Raw genomic sequence first — 22431 nt, 5'->3', positions numbered from 1 at the left:
CCAATCACCCATCCATCATAGAATCATAGAATATCAGGGTTAGAAGGGACCTCAGGAGATCATCTAGTCTAACCCCCCTGCTCAAAGCAGGACCAGTCCCCAATTTTTGCCCCAGATCCCTAAATGGCCCCCTCAAGGATTGAACTCACAACCCTGGGTTTAGCAGGCCAATGCTCAAACCACTGAGCTATCCCTCCCCCTCCCTCACCCCTCCATCCTTCCAACCATCCCCACCCACCCATCCTCACCCACCCCTGCATCCTTCCAACCATCCCCTCATCTGTCCTCACCCACCCCTCTATTCTTCCAACCATCCCCACCTCTCCATCCATCCATCCGTCCCTACTCATCCATTCTCACCCACCCACCCTTCCTTTCCTTTTCCATCCCCATACCCCTCCACCCATCCCTCCCCACACACCCATCTACCCCTCCACCCTTTCCCCACTATCACCACAAGGGCTGTTCCCAGCATCCTCCACCCCGGGTGGGAGGCCAAGTACCATCCATTCCCCCTGCCAGCTCCCTCCTGCCTCCCTTCCCCTTCTCGCTGCCCATCACCCCTCTCCTGCTCCGCCCTGCTGCCCCCCGATCCCCCCGCGCTCCCTCCTCCCGCTGCCTGCCGCCTCCCTCGGGGCCGGGCTGGGCCGGGCTATCAGTCACTCCCTGGAGCCAGCCCCGCTCCCTCTCCCTGGCCGACCGCGGCCGCCTGGCTCACTCGGAGCCGCTCGCTCCTGCAGGCGCGCTGGCCCCGCGGGCTCCGATGCACCTGTAGCCGCCCCCGGCAGCGGGGCCCCCTGGGGCCGGTCAGTGCCCGGCCTGATCCGCGCGGGCGGGGCCCGGTCCTTGGATTTACCCCCCCACGGACTGCGGAGCGGGGCTCCTGCGCTGCCTTCGGGGGACTCCCAGGGCCGAGGGGTCCGTGTCCCGCATCCCGCCAGCCCAGCGCTCGGAGCTACCATGCGAGTGCCCCGGACTGCGGGCGCTGCCGGAGGTAGGGGGCAGCTGCCGGCCAGGCGCCCTGGGCACCAGCGCTAGGGGACCGCCACACTCCGGCTTGGCACCATGAGAGCCCCGCGGGAGACCCTGCACCTCCTGCTGGCTACAGCCCTGCAGCTGATCGGCTGCGCAGCTAAGGTAGGGGGGTTGGGGGGAGCGGGGCACTGGGGGGCGGGGAGGGCTGGGGGGAGCGGGGTACCTGGGGGCTCGGGGCAGGAGGGCACTGGGGGGAGCCGGGCACTGGGTGAGTCGAGCACTGGGGCCTGGGAGAGCGGGAAACTGGGGGAGCTGACACTGGGGGAGCCGGGCACGGGGGGCTCAGGGAGCCGGGCACTGGGGAAGGGACCTGGCCCTTTCTCCCGTACCAGTGGAGGACGCACTGTGGGGATGCCGTATCCCGGCAGGGGGAGGCACAGGGGGTCTCGCTGGGTTAGCGCCTCGTACTGGGAGAGGGGTGGGGGGAGCGCACCGTCTGGCCTTGCTGGGGGCCCCGGGCGGGAGCCAGCGCGCAGGCTGGGGACTTGTAGCGCTGGGGCTGAGCTGCAGTGTCCGGGGTAGCGCCCAAGACAGGGCGAACCAGGACAGACAAGCGCCCCTCGCCCGCCTGGGATTCCCCCTCTCCAGGGTCTCCCTAGCGGCCCAGCCCCTCCGGTTCCTGCAGGGATCCACCCCCTCTGCCTGGCTCCTGCTGCCCTGACCTCTGGAGCTGCCAAGATTCCACTCACCCCTGCCCCACCGTGCCCCTCCCCGCCCCTGAGCACGGGGGGAGGGGCTGGGCGCCAGGACTCCTGGGTTCTATTCCCAGCTCTGGGAGGGCAGCGGGATCTAGTGGATTGGGGGTGCGGGGCTAAAAGCCAGGACGCCTAGGTTCTATTCCTGCTCGGCCAATGACTCCTTGTGAGTGAGCTGTGGGGGTGGGTCCCCTTTCTGCCCTGCCCAGGGCGGGACAGTTCCTCAGGCTCATCCAGCCAAAGATTGTTCCACTGCCCCTAATCCCACACACACCAGGGGGAACTGTCCCTCTCAACTTCTCCCCCAGCTGCTGATTTGTTATTGTAGGGTCTCTTGGGGGTGTACCTAGTCTGACTGCCTGCAGGTTAGTGGAGCTTCTCTGGGTATGGGGGGGTGACAGTTATAAGAGGGGAGGGGGGTCTCTGAGGCTGGTGTGTAATGGAGTGGGGAGAAGGGGGGAGTGGGGTGGGAGCTCCCCCAGAGCTAGATGAAGGGGGAATGGGGCTCAAGCGAGCCTGGGGAGCCAGCCTTCCCCCCTCCCCACATTTCCTAGGACTCTGAGCCTGATTGCCTACATCTCCTCCTTTCCAGGCACCACAGCCCCAGACGAAGGGGACCCACCCGCTGGGGGAAGGTAAGAGACTGGGGTTAGGTGCGGATTGGGGGGCTGCTGCCACAAGGCAGGGAGACGTGTTCGAGGATAGCAGTGCTGAGGGGGCACATTTGGGGGTTGTTGGGGGTACAGCACCTCACCCCAGAGGTGGCTACATCTCAGTACTGGGTGAAGGATCCCTATATAATCAGCCCTCACACCCCACCCCAGAGGTGGCTGCATTCCGGTACCTGGCAAGAGCCTGCTGTGTCTGTGTGTGCAGGATGTCAATGGGCACACTGCGGGAGGCGGGGGGGGGGAATGCCTTGGCCATGTCAGTTGCCATTGTGAGGGCATGCTGAGTCCTGGCACTGGCCCCCTCTGACCCCCGCAGTGATGCAGTGGATGGAGGTTTATAACCGCAGTTTCTGCCAGCCGAAGGAGATGCTGGTGCCCGTGAGCGAGGAGCACCCGGCCGAGGTGGAGCACCTGCTGGCACCCTCCTGCGTGCCCCTGCGTCGCTGCGCCGGGTGCTGCGCCGATGAGGGGCTGCAGTGCGTGCCTACCCGCATGCATGTGGTGGTGATGGAGGTAATGGGAGGGAGGGCAGGGGAGAGAGGAAGGTGGGTGAAGACCCAGGCACTGGCAATAGGGGAATGCCAGGAGTGGGCAGACAGCTGGGGGAGGGGAATGCCAGGAGTGGCCAGGCACTGGGGGGAGGAGAAAGCTGGGGTGGGAGGGAGCTGGACGTCAGGGGTAGGTGAATGCCATGGGGTGGCCTAGGAGCCAGACACCAGGAGGAGGGGAATGCCAGAGGGCAGGGGGTAGCCAGGCACTGAGGGTGGGGAATGCCAGGGGATGGAAAGAGCAGGTATCGGGGATAGGGGAATGCCAGGGGCTGGGAAGAGCAGGTATCAGGAGTAGGGGAATGCCAGAGGGCAGGGGGGAGCTGAGGGGAGGTGTATGCTGGGGAGTTGGGCCTTGGCATCACCCTACATAAGGTGTGCTGATCCCCAATCCCTTGGCACTTGGTGCCCCCCTCACTCATCCTTTCTTTGCCCCCCAGGTGATGAAAACCCGTTACCTGCACAGCCACCTGGGCCAGCTGGCCTTCGAGGAGCACAGTGCCTGCGAGTGCAGGTGAGGGGGGTGTTCATTGTTGAGAGTATGGGGGGCATTGAGGGGGGTCCCAAAGCATCTCTGCACCCACAAGACTCAGTCTTCCCCAAGTTGTGACCCCACTGGTCCCAAGCTTAGCCAAAGCTTGAACACCCCACTGCAGCCAGTGACCCCCCCACACCTCAGGCAGGTGGCCCCACAGAGGCACATGGAGGGGCCGTGAGCTCTCCGGTTCCTAGGGTGACTGCTGTGGTCTTTCCCCCTTGGCACTGTGCCACCCCCCCATTTCAGGGGGCACCCCTCCCTCCTCCTAGGGCATCGCACTGCCCCCCATGGGTTGATCCCCATTCGGGGGCGGGGGCAGTTCTCAGCAGACCTCATTTCTCTGTTAACCTGGCGTCCCCTTTTTTCTTTTGCAGACCAAAGACAAATAGAAAAGTAAATCCAGAAAGGTAAGGACCCCCAGCGCCTCACCCTGCTGCTGGGAAAGGCCAGGGCAGGAGCAGACCGGAGCTTCTCCCACAGCCAGCGCTCCCACCCCATTTCCTACAGCGCCCCCTGCTGGCTGAGAGGGGAGCTCAGTCTGATTCTCTCCACAGGCCTGAGCAGCCCGAGGGGAAAAACAGCATTGGACGCAAACACAAAAGGAAGAGACCCCCTGAACGAGACTCCCCCTACCTGTATGTCCAGGGACCCTCATGCACCCTCCAGTCCCTGCATGTCCTCCACTTCCTTACTAACTCTGCTTGCATTGGGGGCATTGAACTGGGGTGAGCAGGGGGGATCAGGTCAATGCTCCCCACACCTTATGGGGGTTCACTTCTAACTGGGGGAGCCGCATGCCCCCCACTCCTGTACCTCATGGGGGATCAAAGGAGGAGTGGACTACCCAGCCCAGCAGCATCAAAGCCCCCTCCAGAACCATGAGGGTTGGGGCAAAGGGGCTCCCCCCTCCCCTATGTGGAGACCCTCTTGAATTGGGGTGAGAGGGGGTGCTGTTCTATAGGGGTTCCCTATACACTCTTTCCTCCCCCCCCAGGCCCTTCTGCCCACCCTGCCCAGACAAACGGAGGCGCCAGGATCCCCAGACATGCCAGTGCCGCTGCCGGCGCAGGTCCCAGCACTGCCAGGCCCGGGGCTTGGAGCTCAATGAGCACTCGTGCAGGTGAGACCCCCTGGCTCCCCCCACCTCCCTCCAGGCTAGAGACACGCCAAACTCCCTCATGGACCAGACGGACCCACTGACCTCCCAGTGGACCAGAGATCTACCTGAACCCTTCACGGACCAGGCAGACCCTCCAACCTCTGCCTCAAACAGAGACACCCCAAACTCCTTCATGGACCAGACAGATCCCCCAACCTCCCCCTGGACCAGAGACCTACCCAAACTCCTTCACAGACCAGACAGATTCCCACCTACATCTCCCCATGGGCCAGAGGCAGCCATGACCCCCCCCTCATACAGACAGACCCCATCTCCCCTGTGGGCTGGAGATACCCCCTGAACTCCCCTCACAGGCCAAACAGACCCTCCCCAATTAGTGCTGCAGGATAGAGCCCCCAACTCCTCCCCCATCAGGCTTTGAGACAAGGGAGGTGCTTCTGGCTGGGGGAGTTGGGGGTCCTGGGGTTGGTGTCCCTGAACCTGCGTGGCCCCTCCAAGTGCCCTGAGCCACTCTGTTCTCCCCTGAGGTGTGAGAAGCTGCGCAGATGATCTGACGGGGGAGGGGGGTGACCTGGGACCAGCCTCTCCCCCCACAAGCCCAGCTCTGCATTGGAACCAGGACAAGACTCTGGCCCTGAGCGCCCCCTGCTGGAGAGGAGCACAAGGAAGACAAGCAAGGCTGCCCAGCAATGGACCTGATGAGAGGACTCCTGAGACCATGTCGGGGGTCAGACCCCATTATCCACTGCCTGGACAGGACCTGTCAGGAGGGGCTGCATCTTGCACGGCCTCTCCTGGACTGGGGCAGCCGGATCCTGGGCCCCTCCAGGACTAGGGCAGATGGATTTCAGGGCCCCTCCAGGATTGGGGACCAGATCCTGTGATCCCTCCAGGATTCGGGCCCCCAGATTCCTTCAATGCCCACCAAGGCCGCCCCAGCTCTGCTGGCCAGACTCTCATTCCCTCATCGTTATTTAAAGTTCCACACACACCCCTCACTGCCCTGCTCATCCCCAAGCCCCTTTAATTTAATGCTTGCCCTCACCTTCCTCTCCATCCCCCCAGATCAAACCCCGTTTCCCTGCCAGAGCCAAGGGAGGCTGGGCACCAGCTCGAGGACCCTCCCAGGGCACGTCCTGCTGCTGTAACTGCCCGCACATTGGTATCCGGCTCCAAAGCTATTAAATGGATAAGACACGCCGGCCCACAGAGCTGTGAGCGCACGACCCCCACAAACACCTATAGGAGGTTGAGGGAGCATGCCCCACTCTCAGGACTTGCCGGATTGGACGGGGCTGCTGTTCTGTGGGGTGCCCTATATACTGCACCGGCTGGGGAGTGCCTCGCTGGAGCGGGTCCTCTGTTGTGTAGGGGAGCAGGGGTGGAGAGGGAATCCTTGGGGATTATTGGCCTTTCACCTTTGAGCTGGTGCCTTTGTTTATGCTCCACAAAAGTGTGGCAGCCTTTACACCCACGAGCTCTTCACCCCAGGGCTGAGGGCTCCTTCATGCTTGGTGTGTGTGGAAAAATTACTGCTCCATCCTAGAGGCGGCTGCATCTCAGCGCCAGGCAAGGGATCCCTATATAAAGAGCCCCGCCGCGGCGCCCCAGTCTAGAGGTGGCTGCATCTCAGCACAAGGTGAGGGATCCCTCTATTCACAGCCCCTGCACCCCACCCCAGAGGTGGCTTCATCTTTGTACTGGGCAGGGGATTCCTGTCTGTACAAGTGCCATATTATGGAATCCTTTGGAAACACAAGGTGCTGGAAAAGCATGAGATGCAGTTGATGTTCTGTGTGGGGATACTGGAAAAACAGGTGGGCTGGGCAACAAGGGGCTGTGGGTCAGGATTGAGGGGCCTGGGCAGAGCTGTGGGGGTGGGGAGCCCAGAGCTGGGCTAGCAAGGGGCTGAGGGGCAGGGGCAGAGCCGTGGGGAGCCCAGGGCTGGGATAGCAGGAGGCTGTAGGTCAGCATTGAGACCCATCAGAGAACTGGATGGAGGGAATATGTGGGGGATTTCCTTCCTGGCTCTGGGGCCTGTCCCCCTCCCTTGGGAGCATGCAGAGCTGTCACTCTAGTGCCCAGCACCAGTGAATGGGCCGGTGCTGGCATTGCCCACAGAGACGTGCTGCACTTCATGACCAGGCAGCAGCTCTGGGAAAAAGGGAGGGGGTGGATCCTGGCAGAGCCAGCACCTGCCTGTGTGAGCCACATGTAACACAGGGATTGGGGGCAGCTCAGGGATAGCCCAGCTCCACTGCCCCCACCCCCTCATATCTTGTGCCCAAGAGCAGACTTCCTAGGTACCAGGGGGAGGGGCAGGGATCAGGGCACATCATGCATCTACAAGGGGGAAGAGTGCGAGGGTTAGAGCTCCTGGGCTCTATCCCCAGCTCTCGGAGGGGAGTGGAGTCTAGTGGGTTAGAGCAGGAGGGGCTGAGAGCCAGGACACCAGGTTCACAGCTCTGCCTGTGCCACCTTGGCCTGTTCTCCCACTATATGTGCCACTCGCCCAGCCTGCCTCATCTGCCCTGGGCTTCTTCAGGTGCTGAAATGGCTCCTATTTCAGCAAAATGTGGGTCTAAACCTGCTTCCTGCATATTTGCACAGAGGAGGCAGGGTGCCCTCGCCACCCAGCAGGGGAAAATGAGGCACCCAGCTGGGGGAAGGATGGCCCAAAGTCTCACATGGATGGAGCTAGGGCTAGAGTTCAGGAGTTCTGACTCCAAGTTCCCCTGCTCTAACCACTGGACCCCACTCTCTGGCTCTGATGTGTTGATTCCAGCTGGATAAACTCCCGGGATCCAGTGGCTGGTCAGGAGGGGGATCTGAGGGCAAGCCTCTGCCCTCCCGCACATGCCATGGCCTCAGGGAGCCTGGGGGTGGTGGGGGCATGGCCTCGGGCTGATAAGGAGCCACGCAGCCTGGCAGAGGGCCCATAGCTGAGCGCTCGCTGCCAATCTCTTATCAGTCCATGGCTGTGGCCTCCTGCTCTGGTGCACGTAAGCTGCTTGGGATCGGGGAGCGGGGGAACAGGCAGGGCCATAGCGCGGGTGCCATGAGGACCTGGGGTCCAGGGGCAAGGGGTCAGGAATCCTCAACAGGTGGGGTCTGACTCCAGAAACAGTGCAGCCTGGATGCCAGGGTCCCAAGCCAGGCAGGGGGCAGGGTCCTGGATGCCAGGGGCTCATGCCAGGCCAGAGGGGTGCTGTTGCCCTGACATGGGCTTCAAGCCAGACGGGGGTTCCAAGCCAGTCTGGGGGCAGGGCAGCCTGGATGCCAGGGTCCCAAGGCAGGATGGGAAGGTGTGAGGCAGGGAGCTGGGGAGGCAGGACTGCTTGTTTGTCCTGCACCCACTTGTTTGTCCTGCACCCGCTGCCTCCAGACTTTGTCCCCACCCAGAAGCTCCAGGAAATGGCAGGGGGAGGGGTGGAGGGGCGACTTTGACCCCAGAGGCACTAAGTGCAACCTGAGACATAAACATCCCCCATCCCTCCCAGCATCCCATGAGCAAGGGGGCAGAGAGAGATGGCACCGTGCCCCATTGGGGGTGGACTGGGAGCCAGGACTCCTGAGTTTTATCCTGGCTCTGGGAGGGGAGCAGAGTCTAGTGGTTGGGGACTCAGGACTCCTGGGTTCTATCCAGGGCTCTGGAAGGGGTTGAAGACTGCCAGGGCACTGGGCTTCCCCCCACGGCTTCTGCCCAACTGATTTCCATTCTGGCCGCACTTTGGTCCCAGTCAGAGCCCTCAGGAAAGTCAATATTTGGAGAGTCCTGTGGGGGGCTTGGCTGGCTCCCCAGGCAGCTCCCTCTGACGCCCCTGAGACACAACCCCCCAGCCCCTGGCCAAGGCCAGTGGGGAAATGAGCCAGGGCCTAGGCATTGGCACTGCTGCAGATTGTACTCCATGCTGGGCAAGCAGGGGTGCCATGCAGCTGCCAGGGCACAGAAATAGAGGGCTACCCTCCACCCCAGCTGTGCCAGTGTTTCTCAATCCTGACCCACAGCCCCTTGCTAACCCAGCCCTGCCCTGCCACCCAGCTCTGCTCGTGCCCCTTGATCCTGACTCACAGCCCCCTGCTAACCCAACCCTGGGCTCCCCAACCTACACATCACTTGCCTCCTGAGGCAAGATCCATGAGTGAGGGGGACAGGGCTCAAGAGCCTTGGGATCAGAAACAAAGGGGGCTGGGGCAACAGCCCTTGGCAAATGGAAGAGGTCGCCAGCCAAAGCAGCAGTGTCCAAAGCCAGGACAGAGGTGTCATGACCCAGATGCCAGGGTCCAAAGGCAGGATGGTGTCATGGCTTGGATGCCCCAAAGCCAGGACAGGGGTATCATGATCTGGATGCCAGGATCTGAATTCAGGTTGGGGGTGGTGCAGCCCAGACATAATGCTCTCCAGCAATACCCAGGGCCAGGGGAGGGTTGTGTTTGGCTTACGTCAGCTATAATTACCACCACCCTAGTTTGCAACTGGCACATAGCCATAGCAGGATACCTCAGATCTCATCTAATCACCCCATCTTCTGGCAAAATGCCCCCTGGGATTCCAGGAGGGAGCACACAGCCCTGCAGGCCCCAACGATGCCAGGGACAGAGCTGGATGGTGATGTTAACCCCTTTGCATCAGGGACCTCTCAGGGCAATAATAGGACTCCCCCCATAAACCCCTTGCCATCCTCTTACCACCCCAGTCAGCCACCCCCAACTGCCGCCCTGGGCACTGAGTGAATGGTGCCAACAGCCTCCCTGAGGCAGGAGAAGCATCAGATCCAGCCCCGTCACACCTGTACAACTAGCAAGCCGGGTGAGCACTTGGCACTGGAAAAGCAAAGGGAAAGGAAAAGATAAAGGGGGGGAACCCTCCCCTCCCACCAAGCCCGCTCCCTCCAGCGCTGTCATGGGGCACTGGCACCCCCTAGTGGGGATAATGGGCATGGCCATGTGGGGAAGGTGCCATCTCTCCTCTGGCCCTGGGACAGACTGATAGGGGGAGCCCCAAGTGTGTGGGGTGAGGGGGTCAGGAAGGGGGCCTTGGGGGTCGCAGGAGCTGGGGCAGATCCTGGGAGATACTGATGGATGCCAGGGGTCACTAGAGATGGGGGTGCAGAGCAGGGGAAGGGCTGGGCCAAGGCAGGGGAACAAGGGTGGTGGGGGAGCTCTAGGGCTGGGAGGGCAGGGGTCGCCTGGAGCCATCGGGGTCCTGAGGTCAGAGGTGGGCACTGGGGGGGTCACATGGGGTCAGGGGTCACAGAGGGTCAAAGGACCATATAAGGTTATCTGAGGTCACAGAGCGTGTCCCTAAGGGGTGAACCCCGCCCACAGCAGAAAGGACCCGCCCCCCATGGACGCCATTTTGCGCCGCCAGCAGCCAGATCGGAAGTGCGGTTGCCCCTGGTCACGTGACACGGAGCCGCGCTGTTCACGTGATGAGGAAGATAGCGGCTTCCGGCCCCGGCCAATCAGGAAGTGGGAGCTGTCGGCGGCTGCGCAGAGGGGTTTGGAGCAGGGTCTGGCGAGGAGGTGAGAGCGGGGGATGGGGGGTCCCGAGGGAGCCCAGGGGCGGGGGGCCCCAGCAGGGGACGTGGAGCCCCAAGAAAGCGGGGGTCCAGCGAGAGGGGCGAGGGGCCCGGAGAGGGAAGGCCCAGGTCATGGGGGTGCAGGGAGGGGGGACTCCCAGGGTCACGGCGGATTGAGGGGGGCTGGGCTGGGGGCTGGGGGGTCCCAGGAGTCTGGGGGTGCAGGGAGGGGGGACTCCCAGGGTCACGGCGGATTGAGGGGGGCTGAACTGGGGGCTGGGGGGTCCCAGGTGTCTGGGGGTGCAGGGAGGGGGGACTCCCAGGGTCACGGCGGATTGAGGGGGGCTGGGGGAAGCCAGGAGTCTGTGAGGCAAGTGGGGCCCAAGCGGGATCTATCCCTGAGGAAAGGGCCGCAGAGGGTCCCAGTGGGGGGTGGCCAGGGAGAGGCGATCTGGATCCATAGGGAGTGGAGGCAGGGGGCCCGGGCAGGGGAGCAGGGCCCTGTTGAGGTTTGGGTGCCCCGCAGGCATATCAAGGGTTCCCCAGTGACTGAGGTGCCTCCCTGGGGTGCCCAGGACAGGTGGGCATCGAGGGGAACCCGTGGTGGAAGAGGGGAGAGCCCCACAGATCCTGACCAAGTGTGGATCCCCAGGGAGAAGCCAGCTCCTGCAGGGGGGCCTGGGGACATCTGGGTGCACAAGGTGAGGGACCCTGCAGGAGCTGGGGAGATGTGGGTCTGGGCCTGGGAGGCCACAAAAGGCGAGGAGGACCAAGGGGAGGCACAGATGTGGACCCTCCAGAAAGCGGGGGACAGAAGAGTTGGGCAGGGAGAGGGGAGGCATGAGGCACCCTAAGTGGGCAAAGGCAATGTGCATCGCATGGGGCCTGATATTGGGGGGAACTGCAAACGCACACTGTTAGGGGAGCAGATATCACTGGGGGGTGGGAATGGGGGGCACAGGTAGGGAGACCCCACTGAGGCGCATTGGGTGGGTGGGAATGGGGGGCACAGGTAGGGAGACCCCACTGAGGCACACTGGGGAGTGGGAAGGGGGATACAGATGGGGAAATCACATTGAGGAGAGCTAGACTAGGGGATGCAGGTGGGGAGACTTGGTGGACTTAGGGAGACCCCATCGTCCACAAGATTCTCTGGCTGGCACACCAGAGGGCAGTGGTGCTACTAGGGAAGGGAGAGGAGGAGAGGCTCCTTCAGCTGGAGGACAGGTAAGTGGGGCATCCAGAGGCTCCCAGGCCGGGACGGGGGGGGATCCGGACGGATGGACAACGCACCGCTGCATGCCTAGGGTAGGATCTGGAGGGGTGGGTAGCAGTATGAAGGACCAGTGGAGGGCTTAAAATATTTACAGCATGTCACTGTGTGTTTGAGTTGGGGGGGAGGGGGCATGGGGTGTGCAGAGGATTGGTTCAGGCCCAGGGCATGGGATGATAGCACCTTCCTTTCTAGGGGATGCTGGCTCTGAATTGGTCCCAGGGCAAGGGTACTGGATGGCTCAGGGGGAGGGAATAGGATATGGGGACTTTCCTCTTTAGGGGGGCTGGCTCCAATCCAGCTCAGTGGGGGGGGGACACTGGTTGGGATTGAGGGCAAGTCTCTTGGTTTACCCCCACTATCTGGGTTCTTGTTGCATGTCCTTCCAGGATGCAGTTGAGCCAGGCCACAGCGCTACTCACACTCTGCCTGTCGGCGCTTTGCCAGCCAGCGTTGAGCACTGAGGGCAAGAGAAAACTGCAGATTGGTGTCAAGAAGCGGGTGGAGAACTGCCCCATCAAATCCCGCAAGGGAGATGTGCTGCACATGCATTACACCGTGAGTGCTACCCCATGGTAGGGAAGGGGGCAGTGCCAACCAGCTAGGGCCAGGGGGTCTGTATGCCAGCAGGCACGGGAGGCACCAGCTAGCCCAAGGTTCTGGGGCCAAGGAGAGACCTAGCCAGCCGATGTCACTGGTGCGCCATTAGTGCAGGGGAAAGGAAGGGCACAAGTATTTGCCAGTAGCTCCTGGGGCAATGTTTGTGTGTTGCAAGAAGGGAGTGTCTAGCTGGGGGCAGGCCCCTCCATCTCACCCCCTCCTTTCCCACAGGGCAAGCTAGAAGACGGGACCGAGTTTGACAGCAGCATCCCACGTGACCAGCCCTTCATCTTCTCGCTGGGGACGGGCCAAGTCATCAAAGGCTGGGACCAAGGCCTGCTTGGGTAAAGTCCTGCCCTGCAAGTTGGGGGAGGGGGTGTTCAGAGAACAGTCCCCCCACATTGAGCCTGGCCTCAGCTCAAGCTGTGGCTGGAATCACAGAGTGAGGGACCCAGGCGTCCAGGTCGTGGTGGGGCATGTGGCACAGTCCCCTTTAGCCTCTCTCCATATGTCACTTGACCTCCCCCTTCTCTGGTGTTAATCACGTTTATTACAGTAGCCCCTGAGGACCCTCTGCTGTCCCAGGCACTGCACAGTCAGGACCGGCTGCAGCCCTGCCCTCCCCACCCAGCTCCTACTCGACCAGCGGGAGGGGCAAACGGCTCCTGTTCTGAGCCTTGGCATGGTTGTGCAGAGCGATCCATGCCCCAGCCTTTGTACAATCTTGGAGCATCCACTGCACTGTGCTACAGCCTAGAACCACCCCCTTTGACAAAGGGTGAAACCCGCTGCTCTGAGACGGGGCCCTTGGGCTCCAGCACCACCTCTTTCCCTGTGGCTGCCCAGCTAGTGCCTGGTAGACACTTCATCCCTTTAGGGCGTGATGCAACCAACAGGGATTTGCAGCGACCCGGCACAGCCTTTCCAAAACAGGCAGGTGTTTATTAGTCAATTGGCCTCCATCGTTAAAGGGGCCATCTTAGAATGGAAAACAAAGCTGAAATATGAGTCCATGCTGGCAGCATCACCTGCCACTCTGGTCCAAAGCCTGGAGTCCCTCTGTCTCCCTACACTGAGTGCTGGCAGCTGAAATCTGATCACAGTGACCTCAGCCTCTTGGTGCCCAGGTGCCGCCCTGCTGTGTCTGGGTCTCCTTCTCCCTTGGCTGGTAGTTGTGGCCAGCCAGCAGGACTCCCAGTGTTTCTCCAGGGCTCCCTGCCTAAGGACAGTTCTTGATGCATCAGCCCCCCGCTAGAGAGACCAGCAGCTGTCCCTTCTCCCCTGCACTAGAGGGGAAAGTAACCCCTTCCCACCAGGGGGTGGCAATCCCAAATGGGTGGGGAAACTGAGTCACGACTATGGTTCATACGGATATGACCACAATTCCCACACTCTCCACATGCCTCCTGATCCTTAATTCAGACTTCGCTCCACCTGCCCTGTTGGCAGTGATCTTCCTGATGCTGCCAGCCAGCCATCGATCGCTGGGGCTGTCCATTCTGTGTGACTTCACAGCAAAGAGATTAACAGCTTCTTCTCTTTGAAAATGGATGCCGCCTAGTCCTACTCTGGGTCAGCGGCAGAGCTGTAGACAAAACAGGAGTCCTGGCTTCCAGCCTCCGCTGCTCTAACCCACTAGACCCCACTCCCCTCCCAGAGCTGGGGATAGAATCCAGAAGTCCTGGGTTAGAACAGCCCTTTCTGTTCTAACCTCTAGACATGCTGAATATTATGCCATGGTGCTCCAGTTACGTTATTCAACTGTCAGTGGCCATAGCCAAGCTAGTACCACACGCTGTTCCATCCCTAGCAGTGGTTACAGGTGGATACCTGGATTTATTTTTTCCCCATGGGGGGCGGATACACCACATAGCCCAATGAGCAGCAGCTCTTCTGACACTACTGTCTTCCCCACTATGACTGTCTCCTATGCTTCTCAACCAATCTTGGTTTTTAAGCCTGTTGTCGTTTTGGTTTGGGCTGCCCTGTTTGCTTTTGGAGCCAGCAGTGGTTCACGGGGTGGATGAGCTTATAACCAAGAGCTGACTGACAGTGTGTAGCAAGCAGAAAATGGATTCTCATGCATGTAAGCCACCCTGGGTCAAGCAACAGGGTTGGTAGGGATTCCAAACCTGCCAGGGGGTGGTCAAGTGCCCCAAAAGTGATCCCCACTGGGGGAGGGTGGTATAGTGGTTAGAGCTGCTTAGATCGCTAGTTCTCAGAATGGGGCTAGCTCCTAGGTGCTACTGTAAGACAAACAGGGCCCTAGCCTAGGGCTCTGGAAGCCCTGGTTCCATTCGCTGCATGGGCAGGTCACTAGGTTTCTCCATCTGCAGGTGAGGATAATAGCTCTGCCCAGCCTCAGACCTGTCCTAAAGATTGAGGTGCCCAGACCCAGTGGGGATGGGGGCCAGAGCAGTACCGAAGATAGGTCTAGAACTGAGTCTTTCCTGCGCACTCATCCATCCCAAGGCCAGAAGAGCCCACGGTAACCATCTGGCCTGACCTCCTGCCCCAGGCCATTGGACTCATTCTGGCCGAACTAGAGCAGAGCTGTTAGAAGAACGTCCCGTCTTGATTTAACAATTGCCATGATAGAGAATCCACTGCAGCCCTTGGGAAAGATGAGTCCGAGCAAGGGAAATTGGAGACTGGCAATCCCACTGATGCTCACCCTCCAATTCCTGGGCTTAGAGGTCCAAATGCAGCCATTACACCATACACCTTCCCTGGATCAGCAGCAGGCTTTGAGCCCCTTCACCTTCAGATCCCCATGAGGCCCTTATTGATTGAGGTACAATGAAGGTGGTTGAACTCTGCCAGATTTCAGCATGTGCAATACATTCATTCTGTTAAATACCTGCTATTTGTGTTACTAGGGTTAGCCAGCAGTCTGTGCCAGTGGGGGATTTCTAGCTGTCATGTGCAGTTGAAGGTAGATAGTCCATTGACAATTTTGGCCTCAGACATTAGGAATCTGGGCAATATTGACTCTCCCATAAACTTGCCCATGATTCATTTTACCTGCACAGACGATCAGCGGCAGAGGTGCCCTGAGCTCTTTGCCATTGTGAAGTGGAGTTTTCCTGATGGCAGAGAAGGGTGTGGGGGTGACTTCCCCAAGATCCATAGAGTGAGTCAGTGGCAGGACCAAGAGTGGAATTCAGGAGTCCTGCCTCCCAGGCCCCTGCTCTAGCCCGCGAGACTCATTCCCCTCCCCCAGGAGTCCTGACTTTCATTCCCACGGCCCCCACACCTTACGCTAGCCCACAGGGCCCCACTCCCCTCCCAGAGCTGGGGGTAGAACCCAGGAGTCCTGCCTTCCAGCCTTAGCTTTTTGCCCCGGGAGAGGGCTCTGAGTGGTGGCGTAACAGGGAGGCTGCAGGGGTGATGTTTGCTGCAGTTGGGCTACAATAAGCATATGATCCTGTCTTTGCTTCCTTAAAGGGGCTTTGTGGAGGGGAGCAGGGGGGGTCTGATGGAGAAGTCTGGCGCTGTTGACTCAGCAAGTCTCACTGCTATCTCCTTTCAGGATGTGCGAGGGTGAGAAGAGGAAACTGGTGATTCCCTCTGAGCTGGGTAGGTAGCCAGGGATTGGACTGACCCCCCTCTGCAGGGGGAGCGGGGTACAAGGCCTTTCTCCTCTAAGGGACACCAGCTCTGATCCAGTCCTAGCAGGCAGGGACCAATGATCAAACTGTTGGGTCTCTCTCCAGTTTCCACGTCTTACTAAAGTCACCTGCCCAGAACCACCACCAGAGGGGGCTGTGGGTGGGAATTGAGGGGCATCAGTAGAAGTGGGAGCCTGGGGCTGGGATAGCAAGGGGCTGTGGGTCAGGACTGAGAGGCATCAGGATGTTCATTCCTAGGCCAGTCCCCTGTGGGAAAGCAGGTGGGGGGGAAGGAGGGGCACTGCTTTGGGTGCCCAACAGACACTGACATTTAGGGGAGGGTGCTCTTTGTGCCAGTCTGGCCTCTTTCCCATTGCTCAGCCCCTGCCCGAAACCTCTCCACCCCCCAGGAGTAGTTGTGTGTCCGTCCCATCCCCTCCACACCCCGCCGCATTGGGCTGGGGGGGGGGGGTGTCAGTTTCTTGCTTTAATTTTTCTCTGTTTCCTCCCAAGGCTACGGGGACCGAGGGGCTCCACCCAAGATCCCAGGTAAGGCCACCGTGTCCCCCATGTGCTTGGTCCCTGCCTGTCCCTTGGGGCAGTGGTGCCATCTGTGTGAACTGCCAACCCCTCAGATCTCCACAGCTTCTCTCCAGTCTCTCACTAGGGCAGCCCCTCCCCTATTGCTCCCCAGGCAGCAGGGCCCCTATCTGGCCATCGGGCAGTGAGGTCCTCCCCTGCTCCCCTCCCCCACAGCAACATAGGGTCCCCGGTGTGCAGAATGGCTGGGGGGTTCCTGCCTGGGTGGGGGAGGAGTGGGGCAGGATTGCAATATGCCCCCCTGACTTTGCCCTGCCCCCCTCCAGGTGGTGCAACACTGATCTTCGAGGTGGAGCTGCTGAAGATTGAGCGGCGACCGGAGCTGTAGGCAGGCGGCGTTGGCTGTGGGTGGGTGGGGAAGAAGTCTGGGGGGCCTGGGCTTGGTGGGGGGAAGGATGGTGTGTGCACACAGCCACACGGGGGAGCAGAGGGGTGTTCAAAAGAAATCCTGGAAGATCAAAAATAAAAGCACAGACTGGAGCTGCCCAGTGTGTGAGGGGAGTGGGTGCGGGGCAGTGCAAGCCCAGAGCAAAGGAAATGGAGAGCTGGGGCTCCTGGGTGCAATCTCGGAGGGAAGCGGGGGCTTGTCAGAGCAGGGAGTCCAGGCTTCTGGGTTCTCCCCTGCCTCCAGGCAGGTGCTGTGAACCGTCCTGCCATGGAGCAGCACTGCCTGCCTTCGCCACATGGTGGCACCAGGTGCCTGGCAAGAGCTGGCAGCCCCTCCGCCTGTGACCCGCTCTCCCAGACAGGGGTGGGAGGGGCTGCTCACTCTGGGGCGGGGCTGTGCCTGGGACAGCATGGGCAGGGCAGAAGGGAGGCCTAGGGCACTGGCAGTGGCTCCCAGAGGGCATTGGCTTAGAGCCGAGGAGCTGAGCTGGGGGCAGGCCTTGACCTGCTGCAGGCCAGCTTCAAAGGCAGAGTGGGCAACACGTGGGAACCAGCAGCAGTGACTCAGCCTGCTCCCAGTTCCACCCTGTGACACAGCAGCTGCACCCTGTGCTCACCAGGGCCCCGGGACAGGACAGCAGGGGCTGCGGGTCGGGAGCGAGGGGGACATGGGGTGGATAGCAGGGGCTGCAGGTCAGGAGCGAGGGGTACTGGCAGACCTGGGGTGGATTGCCCAAGGAGAGGAGGGAGGGGCAGTGCCAGGCCCATCTGGTCAGCCCCATCCTCCATTACTCAGCAGGGTGGATCGGGGAGCCAGCTGGGTTGCTGCTGGAGGGCAGGGAGCTGGGCTGGGGTGTGGTGGAGTGGAGGCTGCCAGCACACTCGTCCCCACCACAGTGGGGTGCTGGCCCCAGCCCTGTCCTGCCGGCTCCCAGCGCCCGGTGACCTCAGGCCGGAAGCACGAAGTGCGGCTGCCGCCCGATTCGTTCCAGGAGCCAGGGACATTCTTTCCGTGCTGAGCTCAGCCCTGCCACGAGCGGGGGAGGGGAGGGACTCAGGCTGGCCTGGATGGGGCCTAACTGGCCTCCTGGGGCATGGACGTCACAGGGCCAGGGAGCCCCCCCGAGCACAGCCAGCCTGTTGCCAGTGCTGGGACCCCCCTTGTCACCTGGTTGCCACAGCAGCTGCCTCCCACGGGAGGGAGGGCCTGGGGAGTGTAGAGCTGGCAGTGGCTGTGCGTGGGGAAGGAGAAGGGCTGCTCTGGGGGTGCAAGGTGGTACCATTGGCTGGTGCTGGGCACCCCAGTACTTGGCCAAGCCCCTGGGTGGGGCTCAGTTGGCCCTTCCTCTGCCTGTCTTTCCCAGGTGATTTGCAGATGCTGAGGGCTTCCCTTAGCACTGATGATCCCCACTCCCCATTAGCATCTTGGCTGGGCCTGCTGGCAGGAACAGCGTTACCCTGCTAGGGATCCCACCACCCCTGCTGGGAAAATGGGGGCCCAGTCTGGACCTGCCCCCCATTCCCTTCTTCAGATGGGGTATCCACCCACAGTCCCCCTGCTCCCATCAAACAATGTTTGGGAAAGGGGGTGGTCATCCCAAGACAGAAGCCCTGCTGATTCCCATCCCACATAATGCCCTTCAGCCCCCCCACACTTGGGAGTGTCCCCCACACATGCACCAGTGCCCACTTATACCAGTGGGTCCCACCCTCTGGCCCCCAACCTGCCTGCAGCAGTTTCCTCCCTTGGTCCTGCACCCCCCAAACCACTCACCTTACCCCACTCCAGCCCCCCCCATGCAGAACAGCAGCCCCCCAACTCTCAAACTCTTTTATTAAATTCATATAAAAACACAACAGAAAATTCATGTAATAATTAAAAAATCCTTAAAAATATCAAATCATAACCCCCCTAGGGCCCCCCACTACCAAAAAAGAGGGGGCTCACATGGGGGTATTGCTAAGGAGCTGTCCAGCTGGCTAGTGATTATCAATGCGCTGGGGAGGTTAAGGAGGGGGGGCCCCTCCCTCTACACCCCCAAACTTTAGAGGGGATTCCCCCACCCCAGCCTGGTGCCATTGGTTGCTTTCCCCACCCCCTCAGCTGGAGGAGGTGGGTCTGAGGATGTGGGGGGGTCATTTCTTCTGGGGGGTGCTGAGCTTCTGCATGCCTCGGATCTTGTCGAGCAGGTCCCCCACAAAAGCCTGGTGGGGAGGAAGAGGAGAAGGGTTACAGGGGGCAGGAGGGGAATGCCCTTTTCCTTTCTGATAGAGCGCTGGAGGACTCCCACCTGCCCTGCCCTAACTCACTTGACCTTGCTCCCCTTCATAGACAGCCCCCACCCCCTCCCAGGCTGGTTCCTTCCCCCAGCTGCCCAAGATCCTCTAAGGATACAGCCCCACCCAGCGGTAGGTTTCAGAGGGCCCCAGAAACCAGCTCTGGAGAGGAAGCCCACACCCCAAAATGACAGGTGTGCAGGGGGGAACTGGAGAGGGAATAGCAGCTGCTGACACCCCCCCACCCCAGACTGATCACAACAACTGCGGGGGGGCGGGCCCAGAGCCATCCACCTCCCCTCCCACTGTCCAGGGGGCGGGTCCCAGTGTTTCTGGCTCCTGTGTGAGATGGAGGGGGACTTGTCACTCACCTCTGTGGGCTTGTAACAGTCAACCAGGAGCTCCTGAGGAAGGGAAAGAGAGGAGGGTCAGGGCTGAGGGGGGGCCTCCCATGGGGATCCACCTCTAGGTCCAGTTGCCACCCCCAACATAACAGTTCTTGCAGTGCAGCTATCCTGCCCCCCCCGCATCCCTGCCCCATGATTCACACCAGGATCTCCTACCCCAGCTCCTCACCTTATATCCCCCTTCCTTGTAACTCCCAGCCCTGCTTCCTCCCCTGCCAGCTCCTGCCCCATGGCTTCCAAGACCCCACCACCACCCTGTCCCTCGGGTTCCCCGCCCCCTCAGGCTGCATGATCCCCAGCCCTGTATCCCAATCCCTCCCCTCCTAGGCCAGCTCCCCCCTCATCTCAACAAGCTGGCATGAAACCTCACCCCATGGGTGGCTACTACAGGCCCCTCCCTGCAGCCAGGTCAGTGCTGTCCCAGATTCTACCCCCACCAGGCTGGCTACCATCCCCTACAGTGTGGTGCTTTGCTGCCCCAATCTTTCCCCTCTAGCCTGGCACTCCACCAACCCCCTGCCACCATCCTAGGCACCTCACTAGTCCCAGCCCCACCGTGCACTCCCCCCCCCCCCCAACCCCCTGGACTGCCAGCTGAGCCCCACGGGAATGACAGCGTGCCCACTGGCAGGGGGACCCTGCTGCACCCCCTACCTTCACCCTGGCTCCCCGGGCATCATCGCTGCCCATGTCCAGCAGCTCATCTACATCAATCTCCAGCTCTGGGATCTCCTCCTCCTGGGGAAGGGGTGGAAATGATGTGGGGGGTTAGTGCACTGGGGTAGCCCCCCAACTAGTTACCTCCCCACAGACACAGCAAAGAACAGATCAGCCCCCACCTTGGACTGAGACTGAGCAGTGCATGCTGGGAGCAGTCACACCTACCCCCATCACCCAGCTTCCCCCCACCACCCAGCTTCCCCCCACCCACACAAAACCAGACTGGGAACCTTGGGGGGGGGGGGGATTAGCAGTTGGAAGAGTTTTAGCAGCACAACAGAAACGGCCTAATCAGGTCACCCGCCACTCCAGAAGCCAGGCTCAGACCTCCTCTCCCCCGCAAAAGAACCCCGACTAATCAGCTCCCTGGCTAATTATATTCAGAAGTTGGGCTCTCCCCCGCGGGGGGGGCACGGCAGACACCAGTCTGAACAATAGATTCAGCCCCTCAAGCAGCTCCAGCTACTTACAGCCCCATTAGCCATCTCAGAGACAAGCTCCATATGGCGCATGGGGCCCTGTACAAACAGCCCTGGCACCTCCCCCCAGAGGTGGCTGCATCTCAGCCCCTGGGAGGGATCCCTGCGTGCGCCCCTCCCCCCAGCGCTGTGTGCAAGCGGGAGTCACCGAAATCCCCACGGAGATTTGGAAACAGGAAGCAAGTCAGCTGGAAGCCAGGGAAGAGTCAGGCCGCCCTCCCCCCCACCGCTGCCCCACCCCCTGTTCTTGGGGGGAGCGTCCACATACACTAGCCTGTGCCCCCCCGTGGGGGGATTCCCCCACCAACATAAAAAACTGATTAATTCCAGCAACCCGCCCCCAAAGCTTCCCAAATGCCCTGGACCCCTCACCAAAGAGGACAGAGGCAAACGGGCGGGGTAATTCCCCCCCCCCGGCAATTTAGGAATTAACTGTTTAGATTCCATCCAGCCCCACTGACTTTGGAAACGGGGGCAGGGTTGCCAGGCTGCCTGTTTGTCCCCCCTGAGACTTTAAAGCGGTTACCGCCTGCAAAGGAAATCCTTGGAACTAAGCAGCGTGAGAAACTTGGGGGAAGTTGGAGCGGATCGGAACCCCTCCCGCCCGAATGCTGTCCAACCCGACCCCCAAATCCACCGGCTACAGAGCGAATCTGGGGGAGACCTGGCGCGCAGGGTGAAGGTCGGAGTGGGATGGCGGCTCCCAGCTGGGGGTCACAATCATGTGACCGGGCGAGATCTGGGTTTTGGGGCCTGGAAGGGGTGTCCTCGGGCGAATGGGGGAGGGGACTCCCCTAGTTTGGCTGTGGGGGTGATAGGGAAGCTGGGGGCTCGGGGGTCCCTGGCAGGCAGAGATGGGGCTGTTCCAGGACCCGGGGGGACGGGGTACCTGGCAGTCGTACAGCTGCGTGAGCTGCTCCAGGATCCACTCCTCCAGGTTGAGCCGCTTGCGAAGCTCCTTGCGATCGTATTTCACCGTGACCTTCCCCTGGCGCCGGCCCGGCCCCTCCTCCTCCTCCTGGCCCGGCTCCCCCGGGGGGCTCTGGAAATACACGCGGGGGCTTGTGGCCCCCGCCCGGCCGCTCTCCGGGCTGCAAGGCGCTGCCATCCGCCGGACCGGGGACCCGAACCGGGTCAGAACGGGCTGCCCCCCGAACCGGGCCCACGTGGGCTCAGAACCTCCGGCTGCTGATCCCGGGAGCGGCTCTCAGGTGGATCCTGCGGATGCTGCCTCAGCCCAGACCCCGGCCCACGTGGGTCCAGAACCGAAGCCGCCTTCAGCTGCCGATACCGCGATGGAAGGAACCAGGTCCGCCTCCTGCCCTCGCGGGAACCAGAACCGGATCCTGCTATTACTGGCTCGGGGCTCTGCCTCCAAGGAACCAGGACCACGTGCAGTCTGGGCCAGATCCTTCTACGGCACGGAACCGGGCCCAGGCCGGAACCAGAACCGCCTTCAGCCTAGAACTAGGTGCTGGGTCGAGATTCACTTCTTGTCTGCACCGAATCAGGACCAAACACGCATCCGTCCTGCCTGTTCTGGGACCACGTGCAAACCGAACTGAGGCCGATCCTCCTCCCGGACCCTAATTCGCTTCTTGCCAGAACCTAGTACGACCAGAACCGGGTCATGCTGCTGCCTTGGCCCGAACTGGGTCCGGATCCCCTCTTCTTCCTGGTGTTTCCGGGCCGGGAACAGAACCAGAATATGGAAAAGCCCCGTCTCCTGCTGGTACAGGATCCGCCCGGTGCTACCGCTACCGGGTCTTCTCAGCCCCAGTTCCTAGTACCGGCTCCGGCCAGCGCTGTCCTGGGTGCTAGGGCCGGGATCTCTGGGACTCACTCGCGCCAGCCGCAGTACCGGTTCCTCCCGGCTCCGGTTCGGTTCCGATCCGCTCCCCCCGACGGCCCCTTTGTCCCACTGCTGCTGCTATTGCTCGCTCCTCGC

General features: G+C 61.3%; 2 protein-coding genes across 5 annotated transcripts; one reads left to right on the top strand and one right to left on the bottom strand.

Moving 5' to 3' along the window:
* Nucleotides 1-661: 661 nt before the first annotated feature.
* LOC125640626 (peptidyl-prolyl cis-trans isomerase FKBP2) lies at nucleotides 662-16693 on the top strand. Of its 4 annotated transcripts, none has more exons than XM_048859422.2 (13): nucleotides 662-1137; nucleotides 2323-2365; nucleotides 2718-2914; nucleotides 3390-3463; nucleotides 3862-3894; nucleotides 4042-4212; nucleotides 4482-4607; nucleotides 9936-10133; nucleotides 11792-11960; nucleotides 12234-12346; nucleotides 15535-15581; nucleotides 16127-16162; nucleotides 16480-16693. In XM_048859422.2, the coding sequence occupies exons 1-13, from the start codon at nucleotides 1066-1068 to the stop codon at nucleotides 16539-16541; spliced, it is 1341 nt and encodes a 446-aa protein (XP_048715379.1). In that variant the 5' UTR covers nucleotides 662-1065; the 3' UTR covers nucleotides 16542-16693. The 4 variants fall into 4 exon arrangements, with proteins under 4 accessions (XP_048715379.1, XP_048715380.1, XP_048715381.1 ...); XM_048859423.2 differs by having other exon boundaries at nucleotides 666-1137; nucleotides 4042-4122; XM_048859424.2 differs by lacking the exon at nucleotides 4042-4212 and having other exon boundaries at nucleotides 669-1137.
* Nucleotides 16694-18417: 1724 nt separating this feature from the next.
* PPP1R14B (protein phosphatase 1 regulatory inhibitor subunit 14B) lies at nucleotides 18418-22431 on the bottom strand. Its single transcript, XM_048859454.2, has 4 exons — nucleotides 21373-22431; nucleotides 19939-20022; nucleotides 19249-19281; nucleotides 18418-18805 (listed from the first exon to the last, which is right to left on the bottom strand). Exons 1-4 carry the CDS (start codon nucleotides 21589-21591, stop codon nucleotides 18737-18739), a joined length of 405 nt encoding a protein of 134 aa, XP_048715411.1. The 5' UTR covers nucleotides 21592-22431; the 3' UTR covers nucleotides 18418-18736.

Source organism: Caretta caretta, chromosome 7 (genome assembly GCF_965140235.1).
Source record: "Caretta caretta isolate rCarCar2 chromosome 7, rCarCar1.hap1, whole genome shotgun sequence".
Classification (NCBI taxonomy): Eukaryota; Metazoa; Chordata; order Testudines; family Cheloniidae; genus Caretta; species Caretta caretta.
Note: the sequence above shows the minus strand (reverse complement) of the source record. Positions and strands in the feature narration are given on the sequence as shown.